Consider the following 26,611-nt stretch of genomic DNA (forward strand, 5'->3'; position numbering starts at 1 on the left):
GTTTTATATTCTCCCCAAGGTCCACAAGGATCCGGTGAATCCTCCTGGTCGCCCTATTGTCTCTGGCATAGGGGGGATGTGTGACCCAATCTGCAAGTTTATTGAGTATTATTTGCATCCACAGGTGGAGACACTTCCCTCCTATGTCAGGGATACTAATGACATCTTGAGACGCCTGGATGGTCTGTTCGTGGACGCGGATATGGTACTAGTTACGGCGGATGTGGAGTCACTTTACACTAGCATCCGCCACGAGGACGGTATGAGGGCATCCAGATTTTTTCTGGAGAATAGCAACTTGGACGCTGAGGTGCGTGAGTTGGTGTTGGAGCTGTTGGAGTTCGTCCTGACTCATAATTTTTTTACTTTTAAAGATCGTTTTTTTCTGCAGAAACAAGGGACTGCCATGGGGGCGGCATGTGCGCCATCCTATGCTAATTTATTTTTGGGATTTTGGGAGAGGGAGTTATTTTCGGATGGCGCACATGCCGCCCCTCAGATCATGGGATGGTACAGGTACATCGATGATGTCCTGTTCATCTGGCAGGGCCCCATTATAGATCTGCAGAAATTTATGTCGGGACTGAACAGGAACAGCTCCAACATCTTTCTCACCTACATGTTTAGTCAGCAGGAAATTACATTCTTGGACGTAAAATTGAAAATTCAACCGGATGGTTTGATACATACCGATTTATATCGGAAAGAGACATCTGTGAATGCCCTCCTACATGCGTCCTCGTCACATCCGCAGTCCACGATCAGATCCATACCAGTAGGGCAATTTTTGAGAGCCAGGAGGATATGCACTACGGATGAAGCCTTCGAGGAGCAGGCAGTGGACCTTGGGGAGAGATTTGCCCAGAGGGGCTATAGTAAGAGGAGTGTTAGGAGGGGATATTTGAGAGCAAGGGGAGTGCAAAGGAATGAGTTATTGGCGCAGAGAAGAAGGATTGATAGATCTAATAATGAGGGAGAACTCAGATTCATATCCACATTTAACCATAGGTGGGGGGGCATGAGGTCTATTCTGAACAAACATTGGTCAGTATTGAGGACTGATCCTATCCTGCGGGAATGCCTACCACATAGACCCTTGATGACTGCACGGAGGAGTAGAAACCTCAAGGATATTGTTGTAAAAAGTCATTACGTACAGAGGAAGACTAACATTTTTGGTGTTGGTGCTCCTAGGACAGGCTTCTACCCTTGTGGTGGATGCCTAGCATGTAAAAATTTGAGACGTGCCACATCCTTCATGTCATCAGATGGCCAGAAAGAATACACTATAAGGGACTATATCACATGTAGCACCACTAATGTGGTGTACTACGCAGTATGTCCTTGTAATTTGGTGTATGTAGGCCTTACATCTAGAGAACTGAGTGTTCGCATACGTGAGCACGTAAGGGACATAAGGGCCGCACATGACATGGAGGATGTGGCTACAATGAAACCAATTCCGAAACATTTTCGTCTCAAGCACAACAGTAATCCTGATGGCTTTAAAGCCTGGGGAATAGACAAAATCCGTGTGGGCATCAGGGGTGGTGACACCAAGCGTCTTTTGGCTCAAAGAGAGTGCCGGTGGATCACGGTATTAAACACGGTGGCACCGGCAGGACTTAATGAACAAGTGAGCTTTAGTCCATTTTTATAGGTACAATATGCGTTATCCCAGTCCTGGATTTTTTAATTTTGGGTGTTTTTATGGGTTATGTTTGTCATGTCTTTGATATTAATTGTTGTTTTTTATTTTTATTTTTATTTTATTTTTAGTTTAGTTCTGTAATATTATCCCCTTGATGTGTGAATCACATAACCTTCTGGGCCATATAGTTATGCTGGATGGAACATTCTGACAGCAACATCGGAAACATGGAGAACAGACTGGACATCATCACAATTATCACGATATATGAGAATGTCACATCTTAATAATAATAGTTGTACAAGTTGGATGTGTCATATATAATTATGTGTTTCGTATTGTGGGTATTCACATTCACCTTTTTTTACTGATAGATTATAATTGTCTTTGTATATAATTCTATATTTATATATTTATATAATGATGGTACGTATAATATAAATGTATCACGTTTATTCACGGCCGATATGTATTAATGTGGCGGTAGCACTCTCTCTGTCCCTCCGGTCCGATTGCTGTCCCAGCTTGGTGTTTAATCTTGTCCGGATCCTGTGGTGCGCATGTCCTCTGTGGTGCGTTACGGGGCATGGCTGATGGCGAATAGGGAGAACATATGCGTTCCAGTTACATCATATTTATGGTGATGCTGACACGCAGTGTTGTCCCGCCCGCCGGAAGTGATGTCTTCGGCCGCGCACAAGTCAGGGGACATGCGCCGGCTACGCAGTTTCCGGCTCCTACGGGTATTAAATGGCGGCCCCCACACACCTGATTACCGCACCTTGATAAAGATCTGCGAAACGCGCGTCGGTGGCGGCGTGACACGGGCCCGGCACTCCACGCTGTTATGGGTAAGCCCCCTAATAAATATTAGCATTTAACTGCATATTGATATGCCACCACAGTGTGGATACTTGTGATGCTATATGTGATATGAATGGGAGATGAGCTTCTCATGTAGATTATGAGCACTATGCACTTTATCAGTATGAGCCGGGTACCTGTGACTACCCTTACCCTGTTTTTGTATTATACTTTGTGCTAATGTATTCATTAATTATTTAATAAAGTACTTTACATGTTTTGAAAAAAGGAAGATTTGTTTGGACTGAGTACTCCATTGATTTATTTGGTTGTATAGTGCTAGTAGGAGTGTCCATTTGATGTTAATATGCCTATGATATGAGGACTATGAGAATTCAACTCGTGGGCAGCATATGTAGAGTGTTCTTTTTGGTTTGGTTTCATATACACTGGATAAGCCATGTATTTCGTGAAGTAGGGTTATCTTGCAGACCTGAGTAACAGGAAGGGATCAGCTAGGGCAAGGTAGATCAGATGATAAAAAGAGGGGAATTGTTAATGAAATGGTTAATCTTCATTTTGTTAATTATCAGGAAAATAGCCGAAAAACAAAGTATTGCACAAGATTATCATCTGAGTCTTATTTCCCGAATATCTTACATAGTAGTGGTCAGAATTTCCCAAAATCCAGAATGTTCAGCCAAAATCTAATAAAACCGCAGACATGCACAACAACTCCCCGCATTCTTTCACCTCATCCATCTTGTATCCCAGGATGTTTTTTTCAACTTATTGTATAAGACATTCATTTGTGCCAATTTATTATGTAACTCTACATTTCCTTTTGATCCTGGGCCTTTATAAGCCCAGCCCTAGAAATAAAAGACCAGAGACTATTTGGACAGACAACGAGCGTGTGTCTCTCTGATTATTGCTTCATTGCGTAGGTACCTAAAAGACAGAACACCTGAGTAGGTTGGAAATCCCTTCTCTAAGGCTAGGGTCACATTGCGTTAGTGCAACCCGTTTAGCGATAGCGCTAGCGGGTTGCGCTAACGCAATGTTTTTATGTGGCCGCGTCCCGGGGTCGCGGTAACGTCCCCGTTCTCGCAGATCCCCGATCTGCGAGAGCGGGGAACGGACCGCGGGCGCGCCTTGGACGCTGCAAGCAGCGTCCGCGGCGCGCCAGGAAACACCGGCGCGTCGCTAGCGCGTGCCGAACATGGCACGCGCTAGTGCTGCGCGTTCCCATTGCCGTGAATGGGCGCGCTAACGGACGCGTTGCACGGCGTTAATTTCGCCGTGCAACGCTGTCCGTTAGCGCGTTCCCATTAACGCAATGGGAACCAAGCCTAACAATGGTTAAGAGTAAAATCATCAAACACTACTGTGATCCTCATATTACCTTTGTGAGTGGTAGCTGAGTAGGCAGTGTTACCCCTTCCTTTGAAAGAAGTTTCTTTTCATCTTCAGTCAGAAATAATTCACCACAAGTCCCAGAAATCCGACCACTTGATGGGAAGCTAGGCTGCTGCTTTGAGAAAATCATTGCAAATTAAAAAAGTGAGGTGAAGAGCATTAAAATGCAAATAATATAACATTTTGGTTAAGCAAATGTCTGCTTTTAAATTAATGTAAAGCTTACCAAATCAAAGTTATTTGATAGCAAAAGGTCTTTTACAGTCAGGGAATATGATATATCTCTGCCCTGAGAATTAATTTTCATATTGTCCTCCCTACAAGGCTGTCCGGTCCACAAGTCTAAAAAAGGAAGATATGGAGTTAAAATTGTAATTATCCATCTATTGATAATTCATGCAGCTATGTCGTATATCTGTACAGGAGCATTGTAAGAAGACATACTGCAAAGAAAATAGAATAAAGACATTTGATGCCATCAGACTTTCAAAAGTCCTTTAACCCCTTAGTGACAGAGCCAATTTGGTACTTAATGACCGAGCCAATTTTTACAATTCTGACCACTGTCATTTTATGAGGTTATAACTCTGGAACGCTTCAACGGATCCCGCTGATTCTGAGACTGTTTTTTGTGACATATTGTACTTCATGATAGTGGTAACATTTCTTCGATATTACTTGCGATTATTTATGAAAAAAATGGAAATATGGCGAAAATTTTTAAAATTTTGCAATTTTCAAACTTTGTATTTTTATGCCCTTAAATCAGAGAGATATGTCACAAAAAAATAGTTAAAAAATAACATTTCCCACATGTCTACTTTACATCAGCAAAATTTTGGAAAAATTTTTTTATTTTGTTAGGGAGTTGTAAGGGTTAAAAGTTGACCAGCAATTTCTCATTTTTACAACACCATTTTTTTAGGGACCACATCACATTTGAAGTAATTTTGAGGGGTCTATATGATAGAAAATAACGAAGTGTGACACCATTCTAAAAACTACATCTCTCAAGGTTCTCAAAACCACATTCAAGAAGTTTATTAACCCTTTACGTGCTTCACAGGAACTGAAACAATGTGGAAGGAAAAAATGAACATTTAACTTTTTTTTGCAAACATTTTAATTCAGAACCATTTTTTTTTATTTTCACAAGTGTAAAAACAGAAATGTAACCATAAATTTTGTTATGCAATTTCTCCTGAATACGCCAATACCCCATATGTGGGGGTAAACAACTGTTTGGGCGCACCGCAGATCTTGGAATTGAAGGAGCGCCGTTTGACTTTTTCAATGCAGAATTGGCTGGAATTGAGATTGGACGCCATGTCACGTTTAGAGAGCTCCTGATGTGCCTAAACAGTGGAAACTCCCAACAAGTGACACCATTTTGGAAACTAGACCCCTTAAGGAACTTATCTGGATGTGTGGTGAGCACTTTGAACCCCCAAGTGCTTCACAGAAGTTTATATCGTAGAGCCGTGAAAATAAAAAAATCGCATTTGTTTACACAAAAATGATATTTTCGCCCACAAATTCTTATTTTCACAAGGGTAACAGGAGAAATTAGACCACAAAAATTGTTGTACGATTTCTCCTGAATACGTCGATACCCCATATGTGAGGGTAAACCACTGTTTGGGCGCACCGCAGAGCTTGGAAGAGAAGGAGTGCCGTTTTACTTTTTCAATGTAGAATTGGCTGGAATTGAGATTGGACGCCATGTCGCGTTTGAAGAGCCCCTGATGTGCCTAAACAGTGGAAACCCCCCACATGTGACACCATTTTGGAAACTAGACCCCTTAAGGAACTTATCTAGATGTGTGGTGAGCACTTTGAACACCCATGTGCTTCACAGAAGTTTATAACGTAGAGCCATGAAAATAAAAAATTGCATTTTTTCTACAAAAATGATTTTTTGCCCCCAAATTTTTATTTTCACAAGGGTAACAGGAGAAATTAGACCACAAAAGATGTTGTGCAATTTCTCCTGAGTACGTCAATACCCCAAATGTGGGGGTAAACCACTGTTTGGGCGCACCGCAGAGCTTGGAAGAGAAGGAGTACCATTTTACTTTTTCAAAGTAGAATTGGCTGGAATTGAGATCGGACGCCATGTCGCGTTTGGAGAGCCCCTGATGTGCCTAAACAGTAGAAACCCCCAACAAGTGACCCCATTTTGGAAACTAGACCCCCCATGGAACTTATCTAGATGTGTGGTGAGAACTTTGAATGCCCAAGTGCTTCACAGAAGTTTAGAATGCAGAGTCGTGAAAATAAAAAATATTTTTTTTTCACAAAAAAATATTTTTTAGCCCCCAAGTTTTTATTTTCACAAGGGTAACAAGAGAAATTGGACACCAAAAGTTGTTGTCCAATTTGTCCTGAGTATGCTGGTACCCAATATGTGGGGGTAAACCACTGTTTGGGCGCACGGCAGAGCTCGGAAGAGCCCCAACTGCTCTTCTCCTGCCGGCCGGCAGATGGCGACACTGCACCGGGGAACACACATGAGTATCGGGGGGCGATCGGGGACCCCTTTTCTCTGTCCTCTGATGTGCGATCACATCGGAGGACAGAGACATTAAGAAATTGCGGTTTTTTTTGCGATCGCCGGTAAACGGTTAATTACCGGCGATCGCAAAAGCGGGGTCGGTAAAAAAAAACCTGAACCATGTTCTCTGGGGTCTCGGCTACCCCCGGCAGCCGAGACTCCGGAGAAAATCCGACTCTGGGGGGCGCTATTTACTTTTTCCACAGCACCGTTAATTAACGGCGCTGTGGTTTAAGTACCCTTAACTGCCACCGTTAAAAGGCGTATCAGCGGTCGTTAAGGGGTTAAAGGTCACTAATCCATCGCATTTAAACTATTTGAGAGAACTTACAGACATGAGATTCTTGGCATTGCCCAACAAGGACAAATATGCATTGTATTACATTCCAGTGACAACTAGTGTTGAGCGATACCGTCCGATACTTGAAAGTATCGGTATCGGATAGTATCGGCCGATACCCGAAAAATATCGGATATCGCCGATACCGATATCCGATACCAATACAAGTCAATGGGACATCAAGTATCGGAAGGTATTCTCATGGTTCCCAGGGTCTGAAGGAGAGGAAACTCTCCTTCAGGCCCTGGGATCCATAGGGATGTGTAAAATAAAGAATTAAAATAAAAAATATTGATATATTTACCTCTCCGGCGGCCGAAGAACTCAGCGCGGGTAACCGGCAGGCTTCTTTGTTCAAAATCAGCGCTTTTAGGACCTGAGAATCACGTCCCGGCTTCTGATTGGTCGCGGGCCGCCCATGTGACCGCCACGCGACCAATCACAAGCCGTGACGTCATTCGCAGGTCCTTAACGCGCTCATTTTTTAAAAATGAGCGCGGTAATGACTTTCAAAGACGTAGCGGCTTGTGATTGGTCGCGGCCACGCGACCAATCACAAGCCGCGACGTCACCGCAAGCTATTAACGCGCTCATTTTTAAAAATGAGCGCGTTAATAGCTTGCGGTGACGTCGCGGCTTGTGATTGGTCGCGGCCACGCAACCAATCACAAGCCGCTACGTCTTTGAAAGTCATTAACGTGCTCATTTTTAAAAATGAGCGCGTTAATAGCTTGCGGTGACGTCGCGGATTGTGATTGGTCGCGGCCACGCGACCAATCACAAGCCGCTATGTCTTTGAAAGTCATTAACGCGCTCATTTTTAAAAATGAGCGCGTTAATAGCTTGCGGTGACGTCGCAGATTGTGATTGGTCGCGGCCACGCGACCAATCACAAGCCGCTACGTCTTTGAAAGTCATTAACGCGCTCATTTTTAAAAATGAGCGCGTTAATAGCTTGCGGTGACGTCGCGGCTTGTGATTGGTCGCGTGGCGGTCACATGGGCGGCCCGCGACCAATCAGAAGCCGGGACGTGATTCTCAGGTCCTAAAAGCGCTGATTTTGAACAACGAAGCCTGCCGGTTACCCGCGCTGAGTCCAGGGGCCGCCGGAGAGGTAAATATATCAATATTTTTTATTTTAATTCTTTATTTTACACATCTCTATGTATCCGATACCGATACCCGATACCACAAAAGTATCGGATCTCGGTATCGGAATTCCGATACCGCAAGTATCGGCTGATACCCGATACTTGCGGTATCGGAATGCTCAACACTAGTGACAACTATTCTATATTTTTGTTTATCTTTCTAAAATTAAACACTATTCTATTAATGAAAATTTTTCAAAATATACGTAAAGCAGTGGATGGCTTACTTGCATATTTTGTTTGCAAATGAGCAACGTCTGGAAGTGCATTTGAACAGCAAGGAAAATTGCTGTTAAGGGGAACTAGAGAAAAAAAAATCTATAAATCTTCATCATAGCGAGTGTGAGAGAGCTGAGTGTGACCAGAGCGTAAGTGTGGACGGCGGTAAGTGTGACTTGTGATTCAGTGACTTTGGAGTCAGGGAGTTTCCAAGGGAGGAATTACTGAATTGCTGTCTGTTTTTTATTAATACTTTGTATTTATTTATTTTTTATTAAACTTTTCTGTCTGGTGCAATCCCCATTAGGAAATGTGCTCCACTATTGTTAATGCCATCCAGTGCGCGTCTTGCCACATGTATGCAATCCTTGAGCAGGCAATCAAGGGTGCACACTGCTGTGCGAGATGTGAGCACGTTGTGCATTTGGAAACCCAGATTCTGAATGTGCAGCTGGCAACACTGAGATCCATAGACAATATGGAGAGGAGTCTTCTGCTCACGGAGCAGACGCTCAATGGGATAGATGGGGGGGATGGTAGGATGGAGCTGCAGGACGATGAAGTAGCAAGCTGGGTGACAGGAAGCGGGGTAGAGGGAAGAGTGCCATGGAGGCTAGTCCTGATCTGGAACACCCCAATAAGTTTGCTAAGTTGGCAGATGAGGGGGTGCCAGTACAGGGGTAGCACTGCTGCAGCCAGGCATGTCCTCCGAAAGCCGGAGGAGTGACTGCTCCAGTAATGAGGGAAATAGGAGAGCAGGGCAGGCCAGACAGGTGCTGGTAGTGGGCGACTCAATTATTAGGGGAACAGATAAGGCAATCTGTCACAAAGACAGGGATCGTCGAACGGTGTGCTGCCTACCTGGCGCTCGAGTCCGACACATCGCTGATCGGGTGGACAGATTACTGGGAGGGGCTGGTGAGGACCCAGCGGTCATGGTGCATATTGGCACAAATGACAAAGTTATAGGTAGGTGGATGGTCCTTAAAGATGATTTCAGGGAATTAGGCCGCAAGCTGAAAGCAAGGACCTCCAACGTGGTATTTTCCGAAATACTGCCTGTACCACGTGCCACGCCAGAGAGGCAACGGGAGATTAGGGAGGTTAATAAGTGGCTCAAGAATTGGTGTAGGAAGGAGGGGTTTGGGTTCCTGCAGAACTGGGCCAACTTCTCAGTTGGCTACAGGCTCTACGATAGGGGCGGGCTGCATCTCAATGGGGAAGGTGCAGCTGTGCTGGGGGAGAAAATGGCTAGAAGGTTGGAGGAGTGTTTAAACTAGGAATTGGGGGGAGGGTATTCATTTTATAAGAGGGGAAGATAGTGCAGATAGAGACCTGGGCACAAATAAGGAAGTTGGGGGTGGCGGTGGCATGGGGGGTGGGGTTAGAACAGTTAATAATTTAAGAAATAAAGGTACAGAGAGGAACATCAAGTGCATGTACACTAATGCCAGAAGCCTCGCCAACAAAATGGACGAATTAGAACTAATGTTGTTGGAGCATAGCTATGACATGGTTGGGATATCTGAAACGTGGCTGGATGAGAGCCATGACTGGGCTGTTAACTTGCAGGGTTATAGTCTGTTCAGAAATTACCGTACAGATAAGCGAGGGGGTGGGGTGTGTCTATATGTAAAATCGTCCTTAAAACCCATCCTGCGTGATAATATAGGTGAATTTAATGAAAATGTAGAATCCCTGTGGGTGGAGATAAGGGGAGGGGGAAAAATAAATTACTGATAGGGGTTTGTTATAAATCTCCCAAAATAATGGAAGCAATGGAGAATATCCTCGTAAAGCAAATAGATGAACCTGCGACTCAAGGAGAAGTCATTATTATGGGGGACTTCAACTACCTTGAAATAAATTGGGGAACAGAAACCTGCAGTTCCAGCAAAGGTAATCTGTTTTTGACAACTATGAGAGACAATTACCTTTCACAACTGCTTCAGGACCCAACAAGAAGGGAGGCACTGCTAGACCTAATATTAACCAACAGGCCAGACCGCATAGCAAATATAAGGGTTGGGGGTCACTTGGAAAATAGCGATGACAAAAGAATAAGTTTTCATGTATCCTTTAAAAAGATGTGTAATAGAGGGGTTACACGGACACTAAACTTCAGGAGGGCAAATTTCCAACGTATGAGAGAGGATCTTGGTGCAATTAACTGGGACGATTGTTGTGAATTCCGTTATTGAACTCCCTCCTGTGGTCATGAATGGTACTTCGGCGAGTTCTGTCCATGGTGGCTGTGAGTGGAGCTGCTGCTTCTGAGGTTCCTTCCACAGGTGACGTAGTTAATCCTTTGGCTGGCTGCTCTATTTAACTCCACTTAGATCGTTACTCCATGCCAGCTGTCAATGTTTTTGTACTGGTTCAGTTCTCTCCTGGATCTTTCTGGTGACCTGTCTACTCCAGCAGAAGCTAAGTCCCTGCTAGTTTATCATTTGTTTATTGTTTTCTTGTCCAGCCTGCTATCATGATTTTGCCTTGCTAGCTGGAAGCTCTGGGATGCAGAGTGGCACCTCCGCACCGTGAGTCGGTGCGGAGGTCTTTTTGCACACTCTGCGTGGTCTTTTGTAGTATTTTGTGCTGACCGCAAAGTTACCTTTCCTATCCTCAGTCTGTTTAGTAAGTCGGGCCTCCCTTTGCTGAAACCCATTTCATTTCTGTGTTTGTGACTTTCATCTTTACTCACAGTCAATATATGTGGGGGGCTGCCTTTTCCTTTGGGGAATTTCTCTGAGGCAAGGTAGGCTTTATTTTCTATCTTTAGGGCTAGTTAGCTCTTAGGCTGTGACGAGTTGCATAGGGAGCGTTAGGAGCAATCCACGGCTACTTTTAGTGTGTGATAGGATTAGGGGTTGCAGTCAGCAGAGCTCCCACTTCCCAGAGCTTGTCCTGTGCCAGTTTAACTATCAGGTCGTTCCGGGTGCTCCTAACCACCAGGTCCATAACAGTACAGCTGGCCAAAAGTGTTAATGCATCTCAATAGAGGGATAAGAGAAGTTCTGAGACCATTTTTTTTCTTTGCAGTGTGTTTTGTCTTTCTTTTCCCCTTAACCTCTGGGTGGTTCAGGACACAGGTGTAGATATGGACATTCAAGGTCTGTCCTCTTGTGTGGATCATCTCACTGCAAGGGTACAAAACATTCAAGATTTTGTGGTTCAGAATCCGATGTCAGAGCCTAGGATTCCAATTCCTGATTTGTTTTCTGGGGATAGATCTAAGTTCCTGAATTTCAAAAATAATTGTAAACTGTTTCTTGCTTTGAAACCTCGCTCCTCAGGTGACCCCGTTCAACAAGTAAAAATCATTATTTCTTTGTTACGTGGCGACCCTCAAGACTGGGCATTTTCCCTTGCGCCAGGAGATCCTGCTTTGCGTGATGTAGATGCGTTTTTTTCTGGCGCTTGGATTGCTTTATGATGAACCAAATTCAGTGGATCAGGCAGAGAAAATCTTGCTGGCTTTGTGTCAGGGTCAGGATGAAGCGGAGGTATATTGTCAGAAGTTTAGAAAGTGGTCTGTGCTTACTCAGTGGAATGAGTGTGCCCTGGCGGCAATTTTCAGAAAGGGTCTTTCTGAAGCCCTTAAGGATGTCATGGTGGGATTTCCCATGCCTGCTGGTCTGAATGAATCTATGTCCTTGGCCATTCAGATCGATCGGCGCTTGCGTGAGCGCAAAGCTGTGCACCATTTGGCGGTATTCTCTGAGCATAGGCCTGAGCCTATGCAATGTGATAGGACTTTGACCAGAGCTGAACGGAATGGGCTGTGTTTTTACTGTGGTGATTCCACTCATGCTATCTCCGATTGTCCTAAGCGCACTAAGCGGTTCGCTAGGTCTGCCACCATTAGTACGGTACAGTCTAAATTTCTTCTGTCCGTTACTCTGATTTGCTCTTTGTCATCCTATTCTGTTATGGCATTTGTGGATTCAGGCGCTGCCCTGAATTTGATGGACTTGGAGTTTGCTAGTCGCTGTGGTTTTTTCTTGTAGCCCTTGCAGTATCCTATTCCATTGAGAGGAATTGATGCTACGCCTTTGGCCAAGAATAAGCCTCAGTACTGGACCCAATTGACCATGTGCATGGCTCCTGCACATCAGGAGGATATTTGCTTTTTGGTGTTGCATAATCTGCATGATGTGGTCGTTTTGGGGTTGCCATGGCTACAGGTCCATAATCCAGTATTGGATTGGAAATCTATGTCTGTGTCCAGCTGGGGTTGTCAGGGGGTACATGGTGATGTTCCATTACTGTCAATTTCGCCTTCCACTCCTTCTGAAGTCCCTGAGTTTTGTCGGATTACCGGGATGTATTTGATGAGCCCAAATCCAGTGCCCTACCTCCTCATAGGGATTGCGATTGTGGAATTAATTTGATTCCTTGTAGTAAGTTTACTAAGGGCCGACTGTTCAATTTATCTGTGCCAGAGCACGCCGCTATGCGGAGTTATATAAAGGAATCCTTGGAGAAAGGTCATATTCGCCCGTCGTCATCACCGTTAGTAGCAGGGTTCTTTTTTGTGGCCAAGAAGGATGGTTCTTTGAGACCTTGTATTGATTACCGTCTTCTTAATAAGTACAGTCAAATTTCAGTACCCTTTGCCGCTGCTGTCTGATTTGTTTGCTCGAATTAAGGGGGCTAGTTGGTTCACCAAGATAGATCTTCGAGGGGCGTATAATCTTGTGCGTATTAAACAGGGCGATGAATGGAAAACAGCATTTAATACGCCTGAGGGCCATTTTGAGTACCTGGTTATGCCATTCGGGCTTTCTAATGCTCCATCAGTATTTCAGTCCTTTATGCATGACATCTTCCGAGAGTACCTGGATAGATTCCTGATTGTATATTTGGATGATATGTTCGTCTTTTCGGATGATTGGGAGTCTCATGTAAAGCAGGTCAGAATGGTGTTCCAGGTCCTTCGTGCGAATTCCTTGTTTGTGAAGGGGTCAAAGTGTCTCTTTGGAGTTCAGAAGGTTTCATTTTTGGGTTTCATTTTTTCCCCTTCTACTATCGAGATGGACCCTGTTAAAGTTCAGGCCATTTATGATTGGACTCAGCCGACATCTGTGAAGAGCCTGCAGAAGTTCCTGGGCTTTGCTAATTTTTATCGTCGCTTCATCGCTAATTTTTCTAGTGTTGTTAAACCGTTGACTGATTTGACCAAGAAAGGTGCTGATGTGGTCAATTGGTCTTCTGTGGCTGTAGAGGCTTTTCAGGAGTTGAAGCGTCGTTTTTCTTCTGCCCCTGTGTTGTGCCAGCCAGATGTTTCGCTCCCGTTTCAGGTCGTGGTTGATGCTTCTGAGATTGGAGCAGGGGCTGTTTTGTCGCAAAGAAGTTCTGATGGCTCGGTGATGAAACCATGTGCCTTCTTTTCTAGAAAGTTCTCGCCTGGTGAGCGCAATTATGATGTTGGCAATCGAGAGTTGTTGGCCATGAAGTGGGCATTCGAGGGGTGGCGACATTGGCTTGAAGGAGCCAAGCATCGTGTGGTGGTCTTGACGGATCACAAGAATTTGACTTATCTCGAGTCTGCCAAACGGTTGAGTCCTAGACAGGCTCGATGGTCGCTGTTTTTCGCCCGTTTTGATTTTGTGGTTTCGTACCTTCCGGGCTCTAAGAATTTGAAGGCTGATGCCCTATCAAGGAGTTTTGTGCCTGACTATCCGGGTGTTCCTGAGCCGGCGGGTATTCTCAAAGAGGGGGTAATTTTGTCTGCCATCTCCCCTGATTTGCGGCGGGTGCTGCAGAAGTTTCAGGCTGATAGACCTGACCGTTGTCCAGCGGAGAAACTGTTTGTCCCTGATAGATGGACTAGTAGAGTTATCTCTGAGGTTCATTGTTCGGTGTTGGCTGGTCCTCCTGGAATCCTTGGTACCAGAGATTTGGTGGCTACATCCTTTTGGTGGCCTTATTGTCGCGGGATGTGCGTTCTTTTGTGCAGTCCTGTGGGACTTGTGCTCGGGCAAAGCCCTGCTGTTCTCGTGCCAGTGGGTTGCTTTTGCCCTTGCCAGTCCCAAAGAGGCCCTGGACGCATATTTTTATGGATTTTATTTCAGATCTCCCTGTCTCTCAAAGGATGTCGGTCATTTGGGTGATTTGTGATCGCTTCTCTAAGATGGTCCATTTGGTACCCTTGTCTAAGTTGCCTTCCTCCTCTGATTTGGTGCCATTGTTTTTCCAGCATGTGGTTTGTTTGCATGGCATTCCGGAGAACATCGTCTCGGACAGAGGTTCCCAGTTTGTTTCAAGGTTTTGGCGGTCCTTTTGTGCTAGGATGGGCATTGATTTGTCTTTTTCTTCGGCTTTCCATCCTCAGACAAATGGCCAAACCGAGCGAACTAATCAGACTTTGGAGACATATCTGAGATGCTTTGTTTCTGCTGCTCAGGATGATTGGGTGTCCTTTTTGCCTTTGGCTGAGTTCGCCCTTAATAATTGGGCCAGCTCGGCTACTTTAGTTTCTCCTTTTTTCTGTAATTCTGGTTTCCATCCTCGTTTCTCTTCAGGGCAGGTTGAGTCTTCGGACTGTCCTGGTGTGGATACTGTGGTGGACAGGTTGCAGCAGATTTGGACTCATGTGGTGGACAATTTGACATTGTCCCAGGAGAAGGCTCAACGTTTCGCTAACCGCCGGCGCTGTGTTGGTCCCCGACTTCGTGTTGGGGATTTGGTTTGGTTGTCGTGTCGTTATGTTCCTATGAAGGTTTCCTCTCCTAAGTTTAAGCCTCGTTTCATCGGTCCGTATAAGATTTCTGAGGTTCTCAATCCTGTGTCATTTCGTTTGGCCCTTCCAGCTTCTTTTGCCATCCATAATGTGTTCCATAGGTCGTTATTGCGGAGATACGTGGCGCCTATGGTTCCCTCCATTGATCCTCCTGCCCCGGTGTTGGTCGAGGGGGAGTTGGAGTATGTGGTGGAGAAGATTTTGGATTCTCGTATTTCGAGACGGAAACTCCAGTACCTGGTCAAGTGGAAGGGTTATGGTCAGGAAGATAATTCCTGGGTTTTTGCCTCTGATGTTCATGCTGCCGATCTGGTTCGTGCCTTTCATTTGGCTCGTCCTGGTCGGCCTGGGGGCCCTGGTGAGGGTTCGGTGACCCCTCCTCAAGGGGGGGGGTACTGTTGTGAATTCCGTTATTGAACTCCCTCCTGTGGTCATGAATGGTACTTCGGCGAGTTCTGTCCTTGGACTCCCTCTGGTGGCTGTGAGTGGAGCTGCTGCTTCTGAGGTTCCTTCCACAGGTGACGTAGTTAATCCTTTGGCTGGCTGCTCTATTTAACTCCACTTAGATCGTTACTCCATGCCAGCTGTCAATGTTTTTGTACTGGTTCAGTTCTCTCCTGGATCTTTCTGGTGACCTGTCTACTCCAGCAGAAGCTAAGTCCCTGCTAGTTTATCATTTGTTTATTGTTTTCTTGTCCAGCCTGCTATCATGATTTTGCCTTGCTAGCTGGAAGCTCTGGGATGCAGAGTGGCACCTCCGCACCGTGAGTCGGTGCGGAGGTCTTTTTGCACACTCTGCGTGGTCTTTTGTAGTATTTTGTGCTGACCGCAAAGTTACCTTTCCTATCCTCAGTCTGTTTAGTAAGTCGGGCCTCCCTTTGCTGAAACCTATTTCATTTCTGTGTTTGTGACTTTCATCTTTACTCACAGTCAATATATGTGGGGGGCTGCCTTTTCCTTTGGGGAATTTCTCTGAGGCAAGGTAGGCTTTATTTTCTATCTTTAGGGCTAGTTAGCTCTTAGGCTGTGACGAGTTGCATAGGGAGCATTAGGAGCAATCCACGGCTATTTTTAGTGTGTGTGATAGGATTAGGGGTTGCGGTCAGCAGAGCTCCCACTTCCCAGAGCTTGTCCTGTTCCAGTTTAACTATCAGGTCGTTCCGGGTGCTCCTAACCACCAGGTCCATAACAGACGATATCCTGAGACACAAAAATACACAAAGAAAATGGGAGACATTTATTAGCATCCTGGATAGGACCTGTGCACAGTATATACCGTATGGGAATAAACATACTAGAAATAGGAGGAAACCAATATGGTTAAATAGAGCTGTAAGGGGCGCAATAAGTGACAAAAAGAAAGCATTTAGAGAATTAAAGGAAGTAGGTAGTGATGAGGCATTAAATAAATACAGAAGATTAAATAAATTCTGTAAAAAGCAAATCAAGGCAGCAAAGATTGAGACAGAGAGACTCATTGCCAGAGAGAGTAAAAATAATCCCAAAATATTCTTTAACTACGTAAATAGTAAGAAACTAAAAAATGATAGTGTTGGCCCCCTTAAAAATAGTCTGGGTGAAATGGTGGATGAGGATGAGGAAAAAGCCAATATGCTAAATGACTTTTTTTCATCAGTATTTACGCAAGAAAATCCCATGGCAGACAAAATGACTAGTGATAAAAAATTCCCCATTAAATGTCACCTGCTTAACCCAGCAGGAAGTGCGACAGCGTCTAAAAATCACTAAAATTGACAAATCTCCGGGCCCGGATGGGATACACCCTCGAGTACTGCAGGAATTAAGTACAGTCATTGATAGACCATTATTTTTAATCTTTAAAGACTCCATAATAACAGGGTCTGTACCACAGGACTGGCGTATAGCAAATGTGGTGCCAATATTCAAAAAAGGGACAAAAACTGAACTCGGAAATTATAGGCCAGTAAGCTTAACATCTACTGTGGGTAAAATCCTGGAGGGCATTCTAAGGGATGCTATACTGGAGTATCTGAAGAGGAATAACCTCATGACCCAGTATCAGCACGGGTTTACTAGGGACCGTTCATGTCAGACTAATTTGATCAGTTTCTATGAAGAGGTAAGTTCCGGATTGGACCAAGGGAACCCAGTGGATGTAGAATATATGGACTTTTCAAAAGCTTTGTATACGGTGCCACTCAAAAGGTTGATACATAAAATGAGAATAATAGGGATAGGGGAAAATATGTGGAAGTGGGTTGAGAGCTGGCTCAGGGATAGGAAACAAAGGGTGGTTATTAATGGAGCACACTCGGACTGGGTAGCGGTTAGCAGTGGGGTACCACAGGGGTCAGTATTGGGCCCTCTTCTTTTTAACATATTTATTAATGACCTTGTAGGGGGCATTCAGAGTTGAATTTCAATATTTGCAGATGACAGTAAACTCTGCAGGGTAATCAATACAGGGAAGGACAATTTTATATTACAGGATGATTTATGTAAACTAGAAGCTTGGGCTGATAAATGGCAAATGAGCTTTAATGGGGATAAATGTAAGGTCATGCACTTGGGTAGAAGTAATAAGATGTATAATTATGTGCTTAATTCTAAAACTCTGGGCAAAACCGTCAATGAAAAAGACCTGGGTGTATGGGTGGATGACAATGTCATATTCAGTGGCCAGTGTCAGGCAGCTGCTACAAAGGCAAATAAAATAATGGGATGCATTAAAACAGGCATAGATGCTCATGAGGAGAACATCATTTTACCTCTATACAAGTCACTAGTTCGACCACACTTAGAATACTGTGCACAGTTCTGGTCTCCGGTGTATAAGAAAGACATAGCTGAATTCGCCAGCGAATTGATGTTTGTCTTCATCCTTATTTTGTGATTTATATTTTTGGTAAGCAGCTTTCCAATTTTTAAAGATATTTAATAAAAAATGTTTGTTTAATTTTACTTCTGGAGCTGGATTTTTTTTCTTTTTTGCTCATAAATATATGAGGGGACAGTACAAAGACCTTTTTGATGATCTTTTTAATCATAGACCTGAAACAGGGACAAGGGGACATCCTCTGCGTTTGGAGGAAAAAAGGTTTAAGCATAATAACAGACGCGGATTCTTTACTGTAAGAGCAGTGAGACTATGGAACTCTCTGCCGTATGATGTTGTAATGAGTGATTCATTACTTAAATTTAAGAGGGGACTGGATGCCTTTCTGGAAAAGTATAATGATACAGGGTATATACACTAGATTCCTTGATAGGGCGTTGATCCAGGGAACTAGTCTGATTGCCGTATGTGGAGTCGGGAAGGAATTTTTTTCCCCAATGTGGAGCTTACGCTTTGCCACATGGGGTTTTTTTGCCTTCCCCTGGATCAACATGTTAGGGCATGTTAGGTTAGGCTATGGGTTGAACTAGATGGACTTATAGTCTTCCTTCAACCTTAATAACTATGAAACTATGTAACTATGTCTTTACTACTAAATAGGTCATTTTCTTTAACCCCTTCCCGACCTTTGACGCCACGTAGGCGTCATGAAAGTCGGTGCCATTCCGACCCATGACGCCTATGCGGCGTCATGGAAAGATCGCGTCCCTGCAGATCGGGTGAAAGGGTTAACTCCCATTTCACCCGATCTGCAGGGACAGGGGGAGTGGTAGTTTAGCCCAGGGGGGGTGGCTTCACCCCCTCGTGGCTACGATCGCTCTGATTGGCTGTTGAAAGTGAAACTGCCAATCAGAGCGATTTGTAATATTTCACCCATTATAACGGGTGAAATATTACAATCCAGCCATGGCCGATGCTGAAATATCATCGGCCATGGCTGGAAATACTAGTGTGCCCCCACCCCACCCCTCCGATCGCCCCCCCACCCCCCCGATCTGGCCGGTACACTGCTCCGGCTCCCCTCCGTCCTGTGCTCCGCTCCCCCCCGTGCTCGTGTCCGCTCCCCCCGTGCTCCAATCACCCCCCCGTGCTCCAATCACCCCCCCTGCACTCCGATCCACCCCCCCGTGCTCCGTTCCACCCCCCCCGTGCTCCATTCCAGCCCCCCCGTGCTCCGTTCCACGCCCCCCGCGCTCCGTTCCACCCCTCCCGCGCTCCGATTCCCCCCCCGTGCTCCGATCCCCCCCCCGTGGTCCCCCCCCCCACCCTATCATACTTACCGATCCAGCCGTGGTCCCGTCCGTCTTCTCCCGGGCGCCGCCATCTTCCAAAATGGCGGGCGCATGCGCAGTGCGCCCGCCGAATCTGCCGGCCGGCAGATTCGTTCCAAAGTGCATTTTGATCACTGAGATATAATCTATCTCAGTGATCAAAATAAAAAAAATAATAAATGACCCCCCCCCCCCTTTGTCACCCCCATAGGTAGGGACAATAAAAAAATAAAGAAATTTTTTTTTTTCCACTAATGTTAGAATAGGGTTAGGGTTAGGGTTAGGGGTAGGGTTAGGGCTAGGGTTAGGGTTAGGGTTAGGGGTAGGGGTAGGGTTAGGGCTAGGGGTAGGGGTAGGGTTAGGGGTAGGGGTAGGGGTAGGGGTAAGGTTAGGGTTAGGGGTAGGGGTAGGGTTAGGGCTAGGGTTAGGGTTTCGGTATGTGCACACGTATTCTGGTCCTCTGCAGATTTTTCCGCTGCGGATTTGATAAATCCGCAGTGCTAAACCGCTGCGGATTTATGGCGGATTTACCGCGGTTTTTCTGCGCATTTCACTGCGGTTTTACAACTGCGATTTTCTATTTGAGCAGTTGTAAAACCGCTGCAGAATCCGCACAAAGAAGTGACATGCTGCGGAATGTAAACCGCTGCGTTTCCGTGCAGTTTTTCCGCAGCATGGGCACAGCGATTTTTGTTTCCCGTAGGTTTACATTGAACTGTAAACTCATGGGAAACTGCTGCGGATCCGCAGCGTTTTCCGCAGCGTGTGCACATACCTTTAGAATTAGGCTATGTGCACACGGTGCGGATTTGGCTGCGGATTCGCAGCAGTGTTCCATCAGGTTTACAGTACCATGTAAACATATGGAAAACCAAATCCGCTGTGCCCATGGTGCGGAAAATACCACGCGGAAACGCTGCGTTGTATTTTCCGCAGCATGTCAATTCTTTGTGCGGATTCCGCAGCGTTTTACACCTGTTCCTCAATAGGAATCCGCAGGTGAAATCCGCACAAAAAACACTGGAAATCCGCGGAAAATCCGCAGGTAAAACGCAGTGCCTTTTACCCGCGGATTTTTCAAAAATGGTGCGAAAATATCTCACACGAATCCGCAACGTGGGCACATAGCCTTAGGGTTAGGGTTGGAATTAGGGTTGTGGTTATGGTTAGGGGTGTGTTGGGGTTAGGGTTGTGGTTAGGGGTGTGTTGCGGTTAGGGTTGTGTTTAGGGTTATGGCTACAGTTGGGATTAGGGTTAGGGGTGTGTTGGGGTTAGTGTTGGAGGTAGAATTGAGGGGTTACCACTGTTTAGGCACATCAGGGGTCTCCAAACGCAACATGGCGCCACCATTGATTCCAGCCAATCTCGTATTCAAAAAGTCAAATGGTGCTCCCTCACTTCCGAGCCCTGACGTGTGCCCAAACAGTGGTTTACCCCCACATATGGGGTACCAGCATACTCAGGACAAACTGCGCAACAATTACTGGGGTCCAATTTCTCCTGTTACCCTTGTGAATAAAAAAAAATGCTTGCTAAAACATAATTTTTGAGGAAAGAAAAATGATTTTTTATTTTCACGGCTCTGCGTTGTAAACGTCTGTGAAGCACTTGGGGGTTCAAAGTGCTCACCACATATCTAGATAAGTTCCTTGGGGGGTCTAATTTCTAAAATGGGGTCACTTGTGGGGGTTTCTACTGTTTAGGCACACCAGGGGCTCTGCAAACGCAACGTGACACCCGCAGACCATTCCATCAAAGTCTGCATTTCAAAAGTCACTACTTCCCTTCTGAGCCCCGACGTGTGCCCAAACAGTGGTTTACCCCCACTCATGGGGTATCAGCGTACTCAGGAGAAACTGGACAACAACTTTTGGGGTCCAATTTCTCCTGTAACCCTTGGGAAAATAAAAAATTCTGGGCTAAATAATTATTTTTGAGGAAAGAAAACGTATTTATTATTTTCACGGCTCTGCATTATAAACTTCTATGAAGCACTTGGGGGTTCAAAGTGCTCACCACACATCTAGATAAGTTCCTTTCGGAGTCTAGTTTCCAAAATGGGGTCACTTGTGGGGGGTTTCTACTGTTTAGGCACATCAGGGGCTCTGCAAACGCAACGTGACGCCCGCAGAGCATTCCATCAAAGTCTGCATTTCAAAACGTCACTACTTCAATTCCAAGCCCCGGCATGTGCCCAAACAGTAGTTTACCCCCACATATGGGGTATCACCATACTCAGGAGAAACTGGACAACAAATATTGGGGTCAAATTTCTCCTGTTACCCTTGGGAAAATTAAAAAATTCTGGGCTAAATAATTATTTTTGAGGAAAGAAAACGTATTTATTATTTTCACGGCTCTGCATTATAAACTTCTATGAAGCGCTTGGGGGTTCAAAGTGCTCACCACACATCTAGATAAGTTCCTTTCGGGGTCTAGTTTCCAAAATGTGGTCACTTGTGGGGGGTTTCTACTGGTAAGCCACATCAGGGGCTCTGCAAACGCAACGTGACGCCCACAGAGCATTCCATCAAAGTCTGCATTTCAAAACGTCACTACTTCACTTCCGAGCCTCGGCATGTGCCCAAACAGTGGTTTACCCCCACATATGGGGTATCAGCGTACTCAGGAGAAACTGGACAACAACTTTTGGGGTCCAGTTTCTTCTGTAACCCTTGGGAAAATAAAAAATTCTGGGCTAAATAATTATTTTTGAGGAAAGAAAATGTATTTATTATTTTCACGGCTCTGCATTATAAACTTCTATGAAGCACTTGGGGGTTCAAAGTGCTCACCACACATCTAGATAAGTTCCTTTGGGGGTCTAGTTTCCAAAATGGGGTCACTTGTGGGGGGTTTCTACTGTTAAGCCACATCAGGGGCTCTGCAAACGCAACGTGACGCCCACAGAGCATTCCATCAAAGTCTGCATTTCAAAACGTCACTACTTCACTTCCGAGCCCCAGCATGTGCCCAAACAGTGATTTACCCCCACATATGGGGTATCAGTGTACTCAGGAGAAACTGGACAACAACTTTTGGGGTCAAATTTCTCCTGTTACCCTTGGGAAAATAAAAAATTGCAGGCTAAAAGATCATTTTTGAGAAAATAATTTTTTTTTTTTTTTCATGGCTCTGCGTTATAAACTTCTGTGAAGCACTTGGGGGTTCAAAGTCCTCACCACACATCTAGATTAGTTCCTTTGGGGGTCTAGTTTCCAAAATGGTGTCATTTCTGGGGGATCTCCAATGTTTAGGCACACAGGGGCTCTCCAAACGTGACATGGTGTCCGCTAATGATTGGAGCTAATTTTCCATTTAAAAAGCCAAATGGCGTGCCATCCCTTCCGAGCCCTGCCGTGCGCCCAAACAGTGGTTTACCCCCACATATTGGGTATCTGCGTACTCAGGACAAACAGGACAACAATATTTGGGGTCCAATTTCTCCTATTATCCTTGGCAAAATAGGAAATTCCAGGCTAAAAAATCATTTTTGAGGAAAGAAAAATTATTTTTTATTTTCATGGCTCTGCGTTATAAACTTCTGTGAAGCACCTGGGGGTTTAAAGTGCTCAATATGCATCTAGATAAGTTCCTTCGGGGGTCTAGTTTCCAAAATGGGGTCACTTGTGGGGGAGCTCCAATGTTTAGGCACACAGGGGCTCTCCAAACGCGACATGGTGTCCGCTAACAATTGGAGCTAATTTTCCATTCAAAAAGTCAAATGGCGCGCCTTCCCTTCCGAGCCCTGCCGAGTGCCCAAACAGTGGTTTACCCCCACATTTGAGGTATCGACGTACTCGGGAGAAATTGCCCAACAAATTTTATGATCCATTTTACCCTACTGCCCATGTGAAAATGAAAAAATTGAGGCGAAAAGAATTTTTTTGTGAAAAAAAAGTACTTTTTCATTTTTACAGATCAATTTGTGAAGCACCTGAGGGTTTAAAGTGCTCACTAGGCATCTAAATAAGTTCCTTGGGGGGTCTAGTTTCCAAAATGGGGTCACTTGTGGGGGAGCGCCAATGTTTAGGCACACAGGAGCTCTCCAAACGCGACATGGTGTCCGCTAACGATGGAAATAATTTTTCATTCAAAAAGTCAAATGGCGCTCCTTCCCTTCCGAGCCTTACCATGTGCCCAAACAGTAGTTTACCCCCACACGTGAGGTATTGGTGTACTCAGGAGAAATTGCCCAACACATTTTAGGATCCATTTTATCCTGTTGCCCATGTGAAAATGAAAAAATTGAGGCTAAAAGAATTTTTTTGTGAAAAAAAAGTACTTTTTCATTTTTACGGATTAATTTGTGAAGCACCTGGGGGTTCAAAGTGCTCACTATGCATCTAGATAAGTTCCTTGGGGCGTCTAGTTTCCAAAATGGGGTCACTTGTGGGGGAGCTCCAATTTTTAGGCACACGGGGGCTCTCCAAACGTGACATGGTGTCCGCTAAAGAGTGGAGCAATTTTTGATTCAAAAAGTCAAATGGCGCTCCTTCCCTTCCAAGCCCTGCCGTGCGCCCAAACAGTGGTTTACCCCCACATATGAGGTATCAGCGTACTCAGGACAAATTGCACAACAACTTTCGTGGTTCAGTTTCTCCTTTTACCATTGGGAAAATAAAAAAATTGTTGCTAAAAGATAATTTTTGTGACTAAAAAGTTAAATGTTCATTTTTCCTTCCATGTTGCTTCTGCTGCTGTGAAGCACCTGAAGGGTTAATAAACTTCTTGAATGTGGTTTTGAGTACCTTGAGGGGTGCAGTTTTTAGAATGGTGTCACTTTTGGGTATTTTCAGCCATATAGACCCCTCAAACTGACTTCAAATGTGAGGTGGTCCCTAAAAAAAATGGTTTTGTAAATTTCGTTGTAAAAATGACAAATCGCTGGTCAAATTTTAACCCTTATAACTTCCTAACAAAAAAAAATTTTGTTTCCAAAATTGTGCTGATGTAAAGTAAACATGTGGGAAATGTTATTTATTAACTATTTTGTGTCACATATCTCTCTGGTTTAACAGAATAAAAATTCAAAATGTGAAAATTGCGAAATTTTCAAAATTTTCGCCAAATTTCCGTTTTTATCACAAATAAACGCAGAATTTATTGACCTAAATTTACCACTAACATGAAGCCCAATATGTCACGAAAAACAATCTCAGAACCGCTAGGATCCGTTGAAGCGTTCCTGAGTTATTACCTCATAAAGGGACACTGGTCAGAATTGCAAAAAACGGCAAGGTCTTTAAGGTCAAAATAGGCTGGGTCATGAAGGGGTTAAAATGACCAAAAATTACCAGCGCTTAGAAATTTCATCCCATTAAAATAGTTTACAGCACAATGGCTCAGTGGTTTGCACCGTTAAAGGTGTCATCTGGGACTTTGATTATTTTTTTGGCATGGGGCTAGCTAAAAACAAACAGGCTGGTAGTTTCTAACACTATGCCTGTTCTGTCCGCCGCAGCTCTCTGCTAGCCAAAGCAGTCTCAAAGCAGTCATGGACAGCTCAGGCTCCCAGTGATTTCATGTTGACAGTGTTGCGTCTTCTCTTATGCTCTGCTCTGCTGATGGGGTGTCTCTTCCGATGTCATGCTGATTGAAAGTTATCTACTCACTGCCCAGCTACAGGATGCTGGCTATCAATCAGCATGATCTCTGCAATGATGCCCCATCAACAGAGTAGTGAGGAAAAGGAAGAGCTGCTCTATTGACATGAGGTTAACTGAAACAGCAGAACTGCCATCAGGTGCGGTCTGTAAGCTGGCAGACATCAGTCAGTGCCACATGGGTAGTAGGTTTGGATGCCACTTGAGTTTCCTACATATGGTTTGTATATTTACTTTATTTTGGGGGGAATACTTTGGCTTCCTTTCATAGTCCAAAATTATAGTAATAATTAAGAAATTGGAATTGCTGTGAGTGCCTGAAGAATTACTTTTGCAACTTATGCTGATTTTGACAATGTGAATGGTTACTTCCTTCTTCCCCTAAAAGGTGATGTATAGACACACCTTAAAACTGGATAGCAATATTGTTTCCTTCCTTTTGCTCCTGAAGTTGACTGAAGAAGAATGTGTATAAAATGGCACCAAAAATTTTCAGATACTGTTTAAAGCATAACAATTGTTTTAATTGTTATTTCATAAAGCAATAGTACACATGAAAATAGGCAACTTGGTAATACATCTTATCAGATAATCTTTTTTTGCCAAAATTGAACAGTCGTTATCAAAATGCTCAATTCTGAGGTAAAATCTGTATTCAGTGAAGACAGACTTTCCCATTATAGAGATAGGAGATGGCAGTTGCTTCTGCTAAGATTTGTCTAGATAGGAGGAGGAGAAGGAGGAAGTGTGTTTCTATCCTACAAAGTGATGCCATACATGTAAGATGTAAACACAAAAGAAAAAAGACTTGACCAATAATGGTATGCACACCCATAAAATATGTGAAAATATCAAAAAATGTTTAATTACACCTCAAAGAACATGACAAACATATAAAACCATTTAAAAAGGTCTGAATACAGAACCATAAGTCACCATCCCTAAGCACAAATATCATGAAATAACAACACTGCATAGATAAAGTGCTATATATACAGTTAGGGCCAGAAATATTTGGACAGTGACACAATTTTCGCGAGTTGGGCTCTGCATGCCACCACATTGGATTTGAAATGAAACCTCTACAACAGAATTCAAGTGCAGATTGTAACGTTTAATTTGAAGGGTTGAACAAAAATATCTGATAGAAAATGTAGGAATTGTACACATTTCTTTACCGACACTCCACATTTTAGGAGGTCAAAAGTAATTGGACAAATAAACATAACCCAAGCAAAATATTTTTATTTTCAATATTTTGTTGCAAATCCTCTGGAGGCAATCACTGCCTTAAGTCTGGAACCCATGGACATCACCAAACGCTGGGTTTCCTCCTTCTTAATGCTTTGCCAGGCCTTTACAGCCGCAGCCTTCAGGTCTTGCTTGTTTGTGGGTCTTTCCGTCTTAAGTCTGGATTTGAGCAAGTGAAATGCATGCTCAATTGGGTTTAGATCTGGAGATTGACTTGGCCATTGCAGAATGTTCCACTTTTTGGCACTCATGAACTCCTGGGTAGCTTTGGCTGTATGCTTGGGGTCATTGTCCATCTGTACTATGAAGCGCCGTCCAATCAACTTTGCAGCATTTGGCTGAATCTGGGCTGAAAGTATATCCCGGTACACTTCAGAATTCATCCGGCTACTCTTGTCTGCTCTTATGTCATCAATAAACACAAGTGACCCAGTGCCATTGAAAGCCATGCATGCCCATGCCATCACGTTGCCTCCACCATGTTTTACAGAGGATGTGGTGTGCCTTGGATCATGTGCCGTTCCCTTTCTTCTCCAAACTTTTTTCTTCCCATCATTCTGGTACAGGTTGATCTTTGTCTCATCTGTCCATAGAATACTTTTCCAGAACTGAGCTGGCTTCTTGAGGTGTTTTTCTGCAAATTTAACTCTGGCCTGTCTATTTTTGGTATTGATGAATGGTTTGCATCTAGATGTGAACCCTTTGTATTTACTGTCATGGAGTCT

General features: G+C 44.3%; 1 protein-coding gene across 1 annotated transcript in view; it reads right to left on the reverse strand.

The window, feature by feature from the left end:
* LOC138679200 (cyclic AMP-responsive element-binding protein 3-like protein 3) overlaps positions 1-26,611 on the reverse strand; it is a 534,464-nt gene that overhangs the window by 333,174 nt on the left and 174,679 nt on the right. The window contains exons 4-5 of the mRNA XM_069767781.1: positions 4,101-4,216; positions 3,861-3,986 (exon numbers count right to left, since the gene is read on the reverse strand). Of these exons, the coding sequence (XP_069623882.1) occupies positions 3,861-3,986; positions 4,101-4,216 (242 nt within the window). The remainder of the gene's footprint in view (positions 1-3,860; positions 3,987-4,100; positions 4,217-26,611) is intronic.

Source organism: Ranitomeya imitator, chromosome 1, assembly GCF_032444005.1.
Source record: "Ranitomeya imitator isolate aRanImi1 chromosome 1, aRanImi1.pri, whole genome shotgun sequence".
Taxonomy (NCBI): Eukaryota; Metazoa; Chordata; class Amphibia; order Anura; family Dendrobatidae; genus Ranitomeya; species Ranitomeya imitator.